Source organism: Lepisosteus platostomus, chromosome 12 (assembly GCF_059453375.1).
Source record: "Lepisosteus platostomus isolate fLepPlt1 chromosome 12, fLepPlt1.hap1, whole genome shotgun sequence".
In the NCBI taxonomy this organism is placed as follows: domain Eukaryota; kingdom Metazoa; phylum Chordata; class Actinopteri; order Semionotiformes; family Lepisosteidae; genus Lepisosteus; species Lepisosteus platostomus.
In genome coordinates, this window is record NC_142622.1 from 3,410,604 (window position 1) to 3,426,254 (window position 15,651).

At 38.7% G+C, this 15,651-nt stretch overlaps 1 protein-coding gene across 1 annotated transcript in view; it reads left to right on the forward strand.

Annotated features, from left to right (window-relative positions):
* The window catches only part of thsd7ab (thrombospondin, type I, domain containing 7Ab), a 200,334-nt gene that overhangs the window by 139,333 nt on the left and 45,350 nt on the right, over positions 1 to 15,651 (forward strand). The window contains exons 10-12 of the mRNA XM_088600467.1: positions 6,589 to 6,783; positions 10,196 to 10,430; positions 15,159 to 15,274. Of these exons, the coding sequence (XP_088456593.1) occupies positions 6,589 to 6,783; positions 10,196 to 10,430; positions 15,159 to 15,274 (546 nt within the window). The remainder of the gene's footprint in view (positions 1 to 6,588; positions 6,784 to 10,195; positions 10,431 to 15,158; positions 15,275 to 15,651) is intronic.

The window sequence follows — 15,651 nt, forward strand, 5'->3', positions numbered from 1 at the left end:
CGATCTTTCTTATTAAGGCACAAAATATATATTGAAAAACATGTCGTAAGGTTGAAAGGTATATTTAAGCTATTTTTACAAGGTGTGAACCCTTGAATCCTTTCATCTCCAATCTCCAATCGTACTTCTGGGAACCTGAAGTGAAGAAGCTGTTCTGTGTAAACTTTTTTATTATTCGTATAATAAGTTCCATACCACATAATGTAGTTTTATTACTAGCTGTTGAATATCCTATGTTCTGACAAAAGCCATACTGACACCAGCGATGGGTGAAAATCACACCTCTCTGCTTGAGAGAGGAATGAGATGCTGAACTTAAAGGATAGGTCAGTGGTGGTCATGTACCTGCTACCAACAAGTCAATTTGTTTTCGAGAAACCTGGAAAAAGACTAACAAAGACTACGGCACTGAGCTTTTCGTACAGGTCCTGATTCAGAAACTTCTTCTGTTGATATTTATAGTGCCTTAATGATACGTTTCAGCTAGTCTGGGCTATAAGTCTCCTTGTTTGCCTGCCTTCACAATGTTTGGCTTAAGATGATGACATCGTTCCTTTTTTGCCTTCTTTATCCTTACTCTACATACTTAGTCAATGCTGGCTTCGAAGTTTTGGTGAGTCATCAATTAGCATTGAAGATTTAGAGCTCATCTGGACTGAAACAACAGACACAGGATTCCTCCAGGACTGTAGTTGGGAAACAGTGCTCTGGACTGTCACTAGGCAATGTTCTTCGCTGCAATGGCATGATAATGTGTAAATATAGCCTTCTGCCCTTTACTTTATTTTTTGATACTCTGATACTGGGATGTCCTACCTGTGTTTGCAAGACAGCTGGTTCAGCAGTGTCCCAAAAAGTTCATTGAAAGAGTTCTGAAGCAACAGAAGAAACATTCTGTCTGCTTATTGTAGACGGTAGTTTTGTGAGCTCAAAGGATCACACACTACATGCTGTTTTTACCTTAAAGGGATTTGTAACTAAAAGCTGATGTGGACACCCTGAAGTGTAGTCAAACTGATCCCAATACTGGATGGCTGTTTAATATATGGCCCGTGGACCGGTTCAGTACTGTCAAGGCCATATGTCTGGCCCGTGTGGCAGTTGTGGTCAGAGCCATAAGCTAGAATTCAGTTCATGCCTTGGGCAGAAACAGTCCATTCACAAAATAGTCACCTTTAATGAAGGTACTGTATCAATATCGTAAACACATGGTAACTATGGTTCTCTTCCTCTGTCTAATAGCAGTGATTTGATGATGTCACAGATCTACAGTGCCTTGCGAAAGTATTCGGCCCCCTTGAACTTTTCAACCTTTTGCCACATTTCAGGCTTCAAACATAAAGATATAAATTTTTTATTTTATGTGAAGAATCACCAACAAGTGGGACACAATTGTGAAGTGGAACGAAATCTATTGGATTTTTGAAACTTTTTTAACTAATAAAAAAATGAAAAGTGGGGCGTGCGAAATTATTCGGCCCCCTTGCGTTAATACTTTGTAGAGCCACCTTTTGCTGCGATTACAGCTGCAAGTCGCTTGGGGTATGTCTCTATCAGTTTTGCACATCGAGAGACTGAAATTCTTGCCCATTCTTCCTTGCAAAACAGCTCGAGCTCAGTGAGGTTGGATGGAGAGCGTTTGTGAACAGCAGTTTTCAGCTCTTTCCACAGATTCTCGATTGGATTCAGGTCTGGACTTTGACTTGGCCATTCAAACACCTGGATACGTTTATTTGTGAACTATTCCTTTGTAGATTTTGCTGTATGTTTGGGATCATTGTCTTGTTGGAAGATAAATCTCCGTCCCAGTTTCAGGTCTTTTGCAGACTCCAACAGGTTTTCATCCAGAATGGTCCTGTATTTGGCTGCATCCATCTTCCCCTCAATTTTAACCATCTTCCCTGTCCCTGCTGAAGAAAAGCAGGCCCAAACCATGATGCTGCCACCACCATGTTTGACAGTGGGGTTGGTGTGTTGAGGGTGATGAGCTGTGTTGCTTTTACGCCAAACATATCGTTTTGCATTGTGGCCAAAAAGTTCGATTTTGGTTTCATCTGACCAGAGCACCTTCTTCCACATGTTTGGGGTGTCTCCCAGGTGGCTTGTGGCAAACTTTAGAGGAGACTTTTTATGGATATCTTTGAGAAATGGCTTTCTTCTTGCCACTCTTCCATAAAGGCCAGATTTGTGCAGTGTAAGACTGATTGTTGTCCTATGGACAGACTCTCCCACCTCAGCTGTAGTTCTCTGCAGTTCATCCAGAGTGATCATGGGCCTCTTGGCTGCATCTCTGATCAGTCTTCTCCTTGTCTGAGCTGAAAGTTTAGAGGGACGGCCAGGTCTTGGTAGATTTGCAGTGGTCTGATACTCCTTCCATTTCAAGATGATCACTTGCACAGTGCTCCTTGGGATGTTTGAAGCTTGGGAAATCTTTTTGTATCCAAATCCGGCTTTAAACTTCTCCACAACAGTATTACGGACCTGCCTGGTGTGTTCCTTGGTCTTCATGATGCTCTCTGCGCTTTCAACAGAACCTTGAGACTATCACAGAGCAGGTGCATTTATACAGAGACTTGATTACACACAGGTGGATTCTATTTATCACCATCAGTCATTTAGGACAACATTGGATCATTCAGAGATCCTCGCTGAACTTCTGGAGTGAGTTTGCTGCACTGAAAGTAAAGGGGCCGAATAATTTTGCACGCCCCACTTTTCATTTTTTTATTAGTTAAAAAAGTTTCAAAAATCCAATAGATTTCGTTCCACTTCACAATTGTGTCCCACTTGTTGGTGATTCTTCACATAAAATAAAAAAATTATATCTTTATGTTTGAAGCCTGAAATGTGGCAAAAGGTTGAAAAGTTCAAGGGGGCCGAATACTTTCGCAAGGCACTGTATACAGTATGGGGGCATGTGATTTGTAATTATGTTTTTTTTTTAAAGTGAAGTAAACAATGTTGTGTGGTTCAAGAGAAAATAAAAATATTTCTTCACAAAAGTGAATGTAAACCCTGCAACAAGAGTTATCTACTTTCCAGAGAGCAATAGAAAAAGGTACTGCATAGAGGTGATTTTATTTTGCTTTTTTATATCACTGATATCTAACTTCTATAAACCTCTCTGCTGTTCAGGTCTGGGGTCACAGGACATTCACCAGTTTGTAAAACTAAATAAGCACCTATATGATGCTTTCTTCATACAGTACTGCACAGTGTGTGCTAAGGACAATGAGCCGAATGTGCAGGAGTGCCTGAATAGGCTGGAGGCAATGCTGAAGATGAATGTTCAGGAACAGTATGAAAAATATATTGCTAAATAAGGGTTACAATATTTTAAAACAGTACAACTTTTATTGATGGTTTGTACAGGTTAGCCTCTTTTCGAACCACCTTTTATCTCTTGTATTGCTCTAAGTCCAAATCCTAAATAAATGTATGTAGTGCAAGTTTATTGCTCAACTTGCAACATTTATCTTTTTCTATTTGCCACCAATGTGATTTAAGAATAAATTGGGATTATTTACCCTTTTATCTTTGCCACACGAATGTTATCTGTTGTGTAATAAAACATTTAAAGGAAATATTCTTTCATTATACATTCATAATATTTAAGAACGTTCCCATGAAAACCACAAATGACATACCCATAATACCTGTACAAATCTCAATGCAAAATTTATGAGCTAAGTTTAAGGCTCTTCAAAGCATACTTTTCTATCCTTTAGTCTTTAATGAACTACAAGTAACTTTAGCTGTTTGTTTTCATCTTAGCCTTTCCACTTTTGTCCAGAGCTGATTGATCTCATTTTGTTTTATGACAGAAATTGATTGTTTTCTCCCTGAGGTTTTTTCACTTGTCATCACAGTTACTTTTCTTCGCACCTCGATGGCATTTGATTAAACTGCTTAACAGAGGCTAGCAAGAACGCCCGAGAAGAGAATCGATAGGATGTTGTGTTACTGTAGGTCCATTGTCAAGAAAAAAAACAAACCTTGAAAAACCTTGAGGAATGAGAGACTGCTGCCTTCATAATTTCCTGATATTCAAAGTCCTGGAGTATGTAAAGTTATTTTTATGTTTTATTCAATTTTCTGTCACCAGAGGTTTGCTTTAACAGCTTTAGAAATAATATTTTTCTTAGAAAAAGGATATAATTTATTTAGATGTCATGTATTTCACATTTTGTCTTGCATCACATTTTACCATGCATTTTTTTGTGATTTGTAAAATAAGATTTTGTAGGATTCTGGTATTTATTAATTCATGAACAAAGATTGTTTAATTTTAAGACTTCTGATAAGCTATGCGATGCTATATCTTGCCATACAGTTTATAAGATCAGCATTGTATGAAGACATTTAAATGTCTTTTCTCTTTTGAATGGAAATATTAACGTGGCCAACATATCTTTGGTCTGTGGGAGGAAGCCAGAGCACCTGAAGAAAACAGATGCAAACACTGGAATAAGATGTACATTTTCACGTAGAAGATGGCCATATTTTGTATCCAGGACAAAATAACTGTGAGGCAGCAGTGATATCTGACACTCCCCTCTGCTATCATTAAATATATACTGCACATACTGTATATGAATTAATTAAATTTACCTTTTCAATTCATTTTAAGAAGAAACAGATTATAAAGGGACTGTGTTCCTACATCATTTCCAAATGTCAGGAGTGAGCATCTGGCAGAGTGCGGGGAAAAGAAGTTTGTCATGTCAAATGTCAGAGGAAATAATGAGAAATGCACAGTCCATAATGTATCAGGGAAGTCACACCTTTCACAGTTGCAGTTGGTAGGTAGAAATCTATGTCACAAAGTCTGCTTGTGCTACTGTACGTAATGAGTTGCTTTCACACGTTCTTCAGACATTTAAATGTCTAGTAGGTGGGGCAGATTTCAATTGCAGAGAGTATCTCAGCTAGATTTAATGTGGGGATGAAGTCATGAGATTTCAGAGCAATGTGTTAGACTGTGAATAGTATATACAGTAGATTATATGTATATACTGTATATGTAGACAGTAATTCTTTAATGAATAACATGTGGTCTTGTCACATGTATAACAGCATATTTTGACAGGATTTTAACAAATGTGTGTGAGAAGACAATGCTCCGGACAACGTTGTTGTAACGAACAGTTCTTTCCGGACCCTATGCAGACGACATGATCCGGGGAAAAGTGAAGAAACACGGGGGAAAAGTCATGCAGGATACGGGGGTGAAAACAGGGGCCATGTCCTCTGTGCGCTGTTGCTCGGGGGAGGCGTGGCCGAGGCAAACAATCCGGGAGAAAATCCAAGGGGGAATCCAAACGAAAGCAAAAGTCTAAAACCAGGCGGTCCATCCAAGACAAACAAGATTTAAAAACGGGGCCGGGCGCTTCCAGGTCCCAGACTCGCCTGGTGCGGAAACCAGAGCAGAGCCCGGATTAACGTCAGCGTCTGGCTTTTAAGGGGGGCTGGAAGGAGGCTAGAACAAGGGGCAGGTGCACAAAATCAGGTCAGAATAGAAAGAGCCAGAGCGTCCTTAAGGTGGAGGGACTACAATCGTGACAGTTGTATCCTGACAACGGAGAGCTATTTTGAATAATGGTTACATTCAAAATGTAAATATTCGACATACAGTACTTCATCAATGACGGAGCTAACGTAAGACCATTGCTCTCTTCCAGAGCTGGTGAACATTGGAATCATGTTGCAGTTGTTATTGATCTTAAAATGCAATAATGTGAGCTTGAAAACGTTGAGACTTTTGGTGTTTTGCTGATCTTTGATTTTTTTAATATATTGATATTAAAACATTGTAATTCTTCATATTCTACTCCATCCTTCTGGAAATACACTTCAGTTCATTTTTCCTCATGACTCTGGTGAATCTTATATTAAAATCAAATATATTAAGGATAAAAAATACTTGTAAAAATAAAAACAAAATGTTAGCCAGTGTAACAGAATGTACAGGTACAGCAGTGTTGAAAAATATATTTTGGTTTGTAACAATTTTTATTTTGGCTTTTACAAAGTCAACCATAGAGGTTTCTTCAGAATCAACAGTGAAACACAAACCAGAGTACTCCAGTGGAAACTGTGTGGAAATGCACTTGAAACTAAGAATTGAAGGCTCTTTTTTACACAATGGGTAGTTGGAGCCTTGAAGACACTAACCCACTGTATTGTTATGGCTGATACCCCTGGTGCTTTTGATATGGGTTGGAAGATTTTCACAGAAAAACAAAAAACAGTGAAATAACAGAGCATCAATGCTGTCATTATCTCCTGGCAGACAAGCTATAGTGGCTGCTCTGCTTAGACATCATTCTAACAGTAGTAGCAGCAACAGAAGCAGCACTAATGATGGTAATTGTCATAGAGTTTTTCACATCCCATCTCATTGTTAACCTCTAATGTTTATTTTTGCCTTCAAAAAATAATAATTATTTATTGGCTGGCTTTTAATAATTTATTTCTGTTCCATACTAGGGTTACTTTTTCATTAACAAATACTAAGCTGCTCTTGTGCACATATGGGACTAGACTGCTAATCACTGACTGTCGGCTTTTTGGCTTTTTCGTCTCCAGGAGAGGAGGTAGAGAGACAACTGTGCCGTGACGCCATCTACCCCACTCCTGTCGTCTGTGAAGTGCCGTGCCCCAAGGACTGTGTGCTCAGCCCCTGGTCAGCGTGGTCCTCCTGTTCCCACACCTGTTCAGGAAAAACTACCGAAGGAAAACAGACACGAGCACGTTCCATCTTGGCATACAATGCAGGAGAAGGTAAAACAAAAAGTATTCCTTAGAGGTCTTGTGTCTCTTATTTCATTCTTCTGTTTACTATGTTGTTAATTTTTCATGCTGTGCTTTCAGCTCTGCTTTACTGCTACAACACTTGTATCCGCATGTGGGTGGGTGTGAACGTTGCACACTTTTCCTCCTAAATGTTCGTTTTACACTGTTTTCTGGCCCTCTGGGAGATTAACATGAACTGGGGATCCTTGACACTCCCTGACAGCCCTGAAAGCTCAGAGGCACCTAGCAGGTTCCAGAGGTCAACCCAGAACACCCACCTTGGGGGTTACAGTCACAGTTTGCTACGAGGATGTGGCTAGGGTCAGACTGATGAAGTCTGGACTGTAGCACTCAACCTGTGCTCTCTAAATGAAAATATTTATTGGTTGAGAGTAAGGAACCATTCTGCTTGATGGCAATGTGATATTAACCAGAGAGCTAAGCTATTGTTCCAGTCTGTGGTAAAAGCTGAAACCAGTAATATGGAGAACACCATATTCTGGCATCAATTGCTTCAAAAGGCAATATTCACTTGTGACAATCAGGTGCTTCTCACCCAGGAGAGCTGTAGACAATAATATAATTACCATTAATTATAGTTACTCTTCCTAATCTATATAAATCATTTAGATTGTAACATAGTTAGCAAACTAGTTAAGTTTGCATATTAAACATAATAAGGGGAGTGGCCTACAGAAATAGCAAACAGAGGGAATTTCCAAGAGACTCAGGCACATTCATGGAGTATGCCAATGAGACATGACAACTAAATGTTAAAACTGATCATTGTAAATTGATGCACACTGTAGGAGTGTAGGAACATACAATTTACACAACACAAGACTGACTCAAAGCTGCAGGAAGCTATACACGAAAGGGATCTGTGTTTACCTAGTTCTGTTTCATCAATAAGACAACATAGGGAAGAAATAAAAAACCTAACAGAATGCTGTAACAAAATGTGAAATTTAAATCCAGGAAAGTCATGATTTTGCATAACAATACGATTAAGCAATGCAATAATAAGATTGTTCTCAGTTCCAGTCATCATACCACAAAAAAAGGATGTCATAGTCTTAGAAAAAGTTAAAAGAAAAAAAAACCAGAAATGAATCCTGATCTCAGTACAGTATATTACCATATACCATCAGAGTAAGGGTGTTAAAGGTTTTCAGTCTTCAGAGCAGAGGAGATTAAGAGAAGACTCAATTCAAATATTTAATATCCTGAGAACTATAAATAGCATCAGCCCAGGGGACTCTTTCACACTCAGCAGTGAAACCAAAACATGGGATCACATTGGGAAAGCGAAAGAGAATTCCATTAAATTCGGAGAATATACAGTACCTCAGCTCTTTATACAAAGAGTGGCGTGTTGTTGATTGTGGACTGTAGATTGTGGGTCTGGAACAGGTTTGGTTGAGTTCCAAACTCTTTTTCACTTTGTTACTGAAATACCACATGAACAGGATGGGCCAGATGACCTTTTCTTTCTTTCTTCCAGATGAATTTTATTAATTACCTTGTTTCTTATGTACATAGTTATACAAAAACAATAATGTGTGAGTATCTGGTCCAAAAGCAAAGTGCTAAAAAGAAGACTTCAGTTGAATTGTAGGATTCTGGTTTGAAGACAAATGATGTGACTAAAAATTAGGGTGCTGTATTTGCTATGTTAACTGTAGCTATACATTTTTACAACAGGTAGAATCATTACTGCAAGTTACTGTATCTAAATGATATTTTCTTTAGAAAGAGCATATAGCATATAAGAATATAAACAATATTTACTGAAGTTAGTTTGTAGCCTTAACTTGACTGTAGGAATGAATTTTAAATATACAGTATGAACAAAAGCAGTGGCAGCTGTGTTCTGGTTTTCAGTGAAATAAAAAATGACACAGGGTGCCTTACAAAAAGCTGATTCCTTTTTATAAAAGCATGCAGTGATAATGTGGAAATGTAAACTTAGCTTTGCTGCAGGCAGACAGAAGAAAACAGAACAATTTGTAATAGGGTGCCGTGCAGTTAATGCAGTGGCCCATGGGTTACTGTACGTAGAGCCCACCAAGCAATTGTCCGTATCCTGAAGGAAGTTTTACCAGAGGAACAATTTTAATATAAATGACATTTCAGTTCTCCAGAATAGCCTGGTAGTACATCTGTCATTTGTTATGAAAATGCGCCTCGTGCTGCATTCCCACCAGACTGAAGCCTGTCATAATGTCAGCTGCATATTTAATAAGTCCATGAAAGCAGATGAGCTCTATGTGTTATGCATTTATTTCAGAACACATTTGTGAATAAACTTCAGTATTGTGGTGTTCACACTGCATGCATGGCTAGAACTCATTAGCATACTGTATGTAGGACTCAGACTACATGCTGTATATGTAAAGAAATTAATTGTGTCATTTTCTACTGCCATGAAAATGACCCAATAAACCGCAATGAAATTTGATCACAGTGTTATATTTACATACATATCTTATTGTGTTTACAGTCGCAGTGTGTTTATTTAACAAAGAGCATGGAGCTTTGAAGTCCATTCTTATGTTTCTTGAAGCTCAACCCAGAGTGGAAATCATAAATCATAAATCATAAATCATATAGCTTTGCTTAGCAGTTATCCTAGGTTTTTCCTTATTTTGCACTTACCAATCTAAAATAACATGTTCACTGATTTTTTTTCAGGAAGGCTCAGAGCTATTGGGTGGCATTATTCATATTGAGCAAGTGCAGATTACTAGTAAAAAGCTGTTATTAATCATTTATGACTAAGTGTGCGTCCAGACATTGTATGAATTCCACAACCCTGGGGCTTTCTTTGCGGTATGGTTCATGTGATTTCATTGCTTGAAAAGCTATTGACACATTTTAGTCAATTACTACTAAGGCAATAACGTGTGACCTTACACCCAGAGTTTCATTTTTCAAATCAGCACTAGCAGTTAATGACACTTTAAATAGGACCCATGCTCTTTTTCCTTCATTAGTTTGCTTGTTTTTCTTTTCACGGTTTTAAGGTCAAAATTTATGGTCCCACTGTGGTCTTCAGTCACCAGAAACCTATAAACATCAGTACTTAGTCAGAGGAATTGCAGACTTAGAATTTAGCTTTATTGACTCCCTAAATAAAAACACATAAAGAGGATATCAGTATGTGTAGGCTACATACAAGCTCCTGTTGTCTAAATTACTTTTGATTTAATCTAAAAGGTATGAAGTTAGGTATTTCCCTTGTATGTGCTTTTAAAACTCTCTCACGGAAACTGGAAAATGGAAGCATTGGTGTAAAAGAAGTATTTCTCAGGGACTCCAAGAGGGTGTCGAACCGTCAGAGTTCACAAGCCCTGAAGATAGTATTGTGTGTTGTGACGGGAGTTATTGCTTTTCTTAGGAGGCGTTCAGTGCCCGAACAGCAGCGCTCTCCAGGAAGTGCGAAACTGCAATGACCACCCGTGCACCGTCTATCACTGGCAAACGGGAACCTGGGGCCCTTGCATTGAGGACACGTCCGTGTCGGCCATCAACACCACCACCAGCTGGAGTGGGGAGGCCTCCTGCTCGGTGGGCATGCAGACCAGGAAGGTCATCTGCGTTCGGGTCAACGTGGGACAAGTGCCTCCAAAGAAGTAAGAGCTCGTTGACGAAACAGCAAACCAGGCCTTTCGCCACCCATTCATTAGATCCCCTCCTAATACCCCAGGGAATGTCTCAGCAACACAAAAACACAAGCCAAGTGGCTTTTATAAGAGATCAGATAAGATCACTTTATAAGCCATATACAATTTCTTGCATTAGCAATTTGTCTTTTCACATACCCCAGCTTGCTCTCCATGAGACACACAGACATACAGACAGGGAGAGAGAAACTTGGGGTCAGAGAACAGGGTCAGCCATTTATTCGGCACCTCTGGAGCAGTTGGGGTTAAGGGTCTTGCTCGGGGGCCCAACAGAGTAGGATTCCTCTGCCGGCCGTGGCCACAGAGCCACAGAGCCACAGAGCCACTGCTCCACCCAGTCAGGTTAAGGACTGAACATGTATTGTATTTTCTTTAGTGTGACAGGATATTTATGTCTTTAAAATGAGATGCAGCACAAATATTGCCAAAAGTGCTGGCAAAGATGTGGAAACTTAATGAAAAAAGCAGATGCATTTCTAACCAGTATTGCACAAGGAAGTCAGTGTGCTGTTGATATGACAAGTAGTAGGCTTGTTTCTATGTCAATTTGGTTCTTTATTACTCACAAGGGTCACTTAATAAAAACCTACAGTGTGATCAACGCTAAGAGACAGTGATCGGAAAATTAATGAATTCATTGAAATGCATGAGTTTTTCATACACCAGTGTACCAGGTAATCTGTGTCACGGGAAGGTGAGTATCCCCTTGCACACCCTTGTTACCTTGAAGTGCAACACATTGAGATGTGAGTATCAGTACTTTAAGACTCTTTTGTGTGCTGTTAGCTTGCATTCAGGATCCAAGATTTTATTATTCCAGCCCTTTGAGTATTATTATTCAATGGGTTTACGGGAAGTTATTTATAACTCAGTGCATTATTCTACTGCTGAGCAGGAAGCTTGACTTTAACAAGAGTCTCACAGGACGTACCAGCTGCAAACACACATTCGCCGCCTCGCTGTTTCTGTTAATGAGCCCGTGCACATACCAAAATACATGTTCAAGGGGAGCTGAGAGCCATCTTAAGATAATTCAGAGTCGCTGATTCAAGTATGGTTCCAGGGGTCTTGTACAACTCACGGTGCTACAAAAATGAATGTACTGTACAAGTCTGATGTTTATTGCCATCCTTTGTTGAGCACTTACTCATTGTATTTAACAGTGTCTTATTTATTGTAATGCAATAAGAATCATTGCTGAAATTACTGCTAAATTTAAATTAAAGGGCTGGGGTGTCATATTGTCTTGAATTCCATTTACTATTGGTAAATTCCTTAAGCTAGCATTAGTCAAACATGTCTCTTGGAATCCTTCTGCAAACAGCCAAGGGATGTTTCCAGTTTAACCAAAATTAAATTTGTTAGAAACAAATATTAGCTAGGAGAATACAACAAATATAATATCAGAAACCGAAGGCTGAGTCAAAACCATCTATATTTGGTGCTTCAAACCTGTCTTTATCTTACTATATTGTTAGTGCTGTTTTCATTGCAATATTTTCTTATTGCAAGATGATGTCATCGTTGTAAGCAACGGTTTTCTGTAATATTGCCTGATAGAAAGAAGAATCCAGATGAGTCTTTTCAGAGAACCCATTTCTTATCCTCCTCTTCCTTGTCTTCTTCCGATTAGTAGTAAAAGCAGTAGTGAGAATTGCAGTAGTCTTTTTTTTTCTTTGTTGTTTAGCTGCAGTAGGACAGACACTAAAATGTTACAAATGCTGGCCAGACACTGGGAAAATCTCGAAGGTTTTGTAGCGTAGTAGATAATTCCTAAAAACTCATTCAGACAGTCGTAAATAGTCCAAGCAGTTTCTGCTTTAGCAGCAACGCTACAGTACATCGTCTGAACAGGAATGACATTTCCAGGAATCCACATTTCAGCAGTTATTATTATTATTATTATTATTATTATTATTATTATTATTATTGTTATGATGTGTTTCAAGCCCTTACACACTGATGATTTAAAGGTGACCTACAGTGTTCATGCTGCTGGATTGTAATTCCACATTACCATAGCTGGTGACTCCTGTGTTGCTGTGTTAAATCTAGTTCCATATATACAGCACACTTAGGTTAGTATTTCACACTTGATCCCGAACAATAATTACATTTTTCACTACGTAATGATAGTATGCTGTTTTTTTCTTTTTTAGCAAAAACCCTGCTATTTACTGTATATTGAAGGATCCAAACCCAATATTAGCATTACTTTTTACACCTTTAAAACTGTTCCATGTTGCAAATCATAATTTTCCAGAGTTAAAGTAATGTAAAATTAGGATTTGGTTTTATTTCAATCCATAAATTAGACAGACTTTAGGAAATGGCTGGGAAATACCTCTAAATCAAACAGATTTACTGTGCTGTCTCTCACAACAAGAGGAGGTACTGTATAATAAATTTTATATGTTCATACTCCCGTGTAGCTTAATACTTCTCAGTGGGATATAACAGAATGTGACCAGGATTCTTTTATGCTATTTATATGTCTTGAATGATACATGATTTGTCAGAAGATGACAGCAGGTGATTTTGATTTAACTAATGCTGGCATGCGTTTGCAGAGCAGATATAAACAGCTTATAGCAGCCTTGCTGGATTTCAAGTAATAATTACATTGATTATAATATTTTTTTTGTTCTGCAAGAAGGCAAGCATTATGAAGAAAAACACAGAACGTTTTTTAAAGTGGTTTTCAGATATTTCATCAAGGAAGTACAGCGCGGTAGATTTAATATCCATGAGGTCAGAAGTTTATTTTATTATTTCCTCCCTAGAACCAAACAGCAGTGTTTTAGCACGATTGTGAATTAAAATGGTTGGGGATTTTGTCTCACTAGAAGGGATTTGCCACTAGTAATGGTATTAAAAATAAATCTGTTCTTCCATAGCCCGTGCTTTATTTCATCACAGCTACTCTACATTGTGAGGGTACAGGATGGTACAGAGCAACATTAAATACCCCAGTCCCTGCAGACCTCACTCAACCACAGGGTATTAAAATGATGCCATCCAGGCAATGGGATGAGAAATAAAATCTGGACTGCCATTAAAACCCTGGTAGAAATGCCAGAAGATCAGATTACTGGACTTCATTCAGTTAGACAACTTGCAGTATTTATCTTTATCCCCTGGAATTTAGCACAGAACCTGTATTTAAAATACAGTCAAAGATTAACCAAATTCGGTGCACATAGAAAGTAAGGCAGAGCCGTACTCCAATTTCACTGATAAAAGGGATTATCGGAGTGTGATAGAATCAATTAAAAAGAGAGGACACGATTTAGCCGGCTCTACGGAACGTCTTAAGTCTTTGGATCTGTCTAATCTGTCCTTGAGGAAAGTTAAAAAATGTGGAAACCAGTCCACAGGAGGGAGAAAAAAAAACATAAGTGACTCGGTAGGGTCGCAGTACATGCAAGAATAGTCCCGCTAAAATGTTTTTCAGGAGGTTTTTAGCAAAACGTCAGGGATTTTATTTTAATCGTATGAGTTTGTCAAAGTTGATTCTATAAATATACTAGATAATTACTCTTTAAGCACAGTTCCCTGCCATGACATGGGACATGTCTGTAGGCACGCTTGGAGTGATGTCTTGGGAGTAGGATGCAGATCTACCAACGATGCATTTTGAATAATAACATGTGAAATCACCTCTGACTGGAACCAGCACTAGCAATCCTGATCCCTCCCCCCACAGTTCCTGGGAAAGATCAAGATGGCACTGGGAGTGTGTTCCCAGCGTGGTATATGACTTAGGGTGAATGTGCCAGACTGTCACTTTTCTTTATTTGCCTGATTTGATAAAAAAAACAAAGGACATTGTATCTACAGTACAATATGTGCTTACAAAGTGAGCTGTAATGTTGTGCGTGTTCTGCATTTTCTTTTTTACAGAAATACTTCAGTGGATACAATAGAAGAACAATCAGAAAGTTAAAAATGAAAACATTTTAAAAATGTTGTAAGGTTGAAATAAAAAGCATATCGCAAATGTGGTCCTAGCATTTCAAGTCTGTATATGAACACAATGAGTATATCTTCATGCATACTGTATCTTCCAATTGTATTTATACAGTATTTACAATATTAATAGTCATACAGTATGTGTCTACAGTTTTTGACTTATAGTATATGTCAGGACTTCATGCTGAACCACCTTTCAGTAACAGCTCATTAAGGTTATAAGTACATTTGAAGGCCAGTTTGTATACACCGCAGTATATGCTGTATAGGGCTGATGGCAGATTTTATTTTTCTATCGGCGTATTCCAGGCAAAAAAAAAATATTTTAAAGCTTTAGAGTGTTAAGTTTGGGTTTTTTATGGCAGAGACTTTTCAATAGTCTTGTGAAATTCCAGACTGTAGAGCTGATTGTATTGGCTGTATCCGCTCTTCCTGCCTGAAAAGCCGAAACGCTGTGACCCACAGTACCTGAGAGAGGCCGGCGGCTTTGCTTTAGTCCTTCTTACATTTCTGGGACAGCTGAGCATTTGCACAACCCCTACAGAAGGGTGAGGGTTGTCTCACGTTTTTTACTTTTAACAGGACCAGAAGAAGTTGTATTTATTGCCTGTCTAGCTGTAATCTGAGATGTAAATGGTGGAAAAGGTGATGATCCAAATTTCTGAAAAGATTAAAAACGTTTCTATATTATGTCCTTTTAACAAGATGTCCAGAGAGCCTACGGCCAGAGACAGTAAGGCCTTGCCTGTTGCCCTGCAAGAAGGACTGCATTGTCACCCCTTATAGTGACTGGACTCCATGCCCCTCGACATGCCAAGCAGGTATTACACCACACACATGATATTTGTTAACCATTGACTCAGTCCTTGTTCATGCCAACATACAGTACTTAACAGGACCTTTAAAAAAAAACAAAAAAAACAAACAAACAACTTAGGGTTGGCTGAAGTACACTACTCAGGGGTCTCTAGATGTTTCTGGTTCCTTTTCAGAATCTCTAGATGACAGTCCTGGTAAGATGTTGATTTTGACTATTTAAGTACACAAATAGTTTGGTTTAGGTCCTTGGCCGGAATACAGTCCAGTACTGGCCAGCCTTCAGCCAAAGTTTTTTTTGTGTTATAAAACGCACAGGCTGGATAACTAAAACAGTAGGTACAAAACATCACAATGGTGGCATTCTTGGTGAGCTCACATG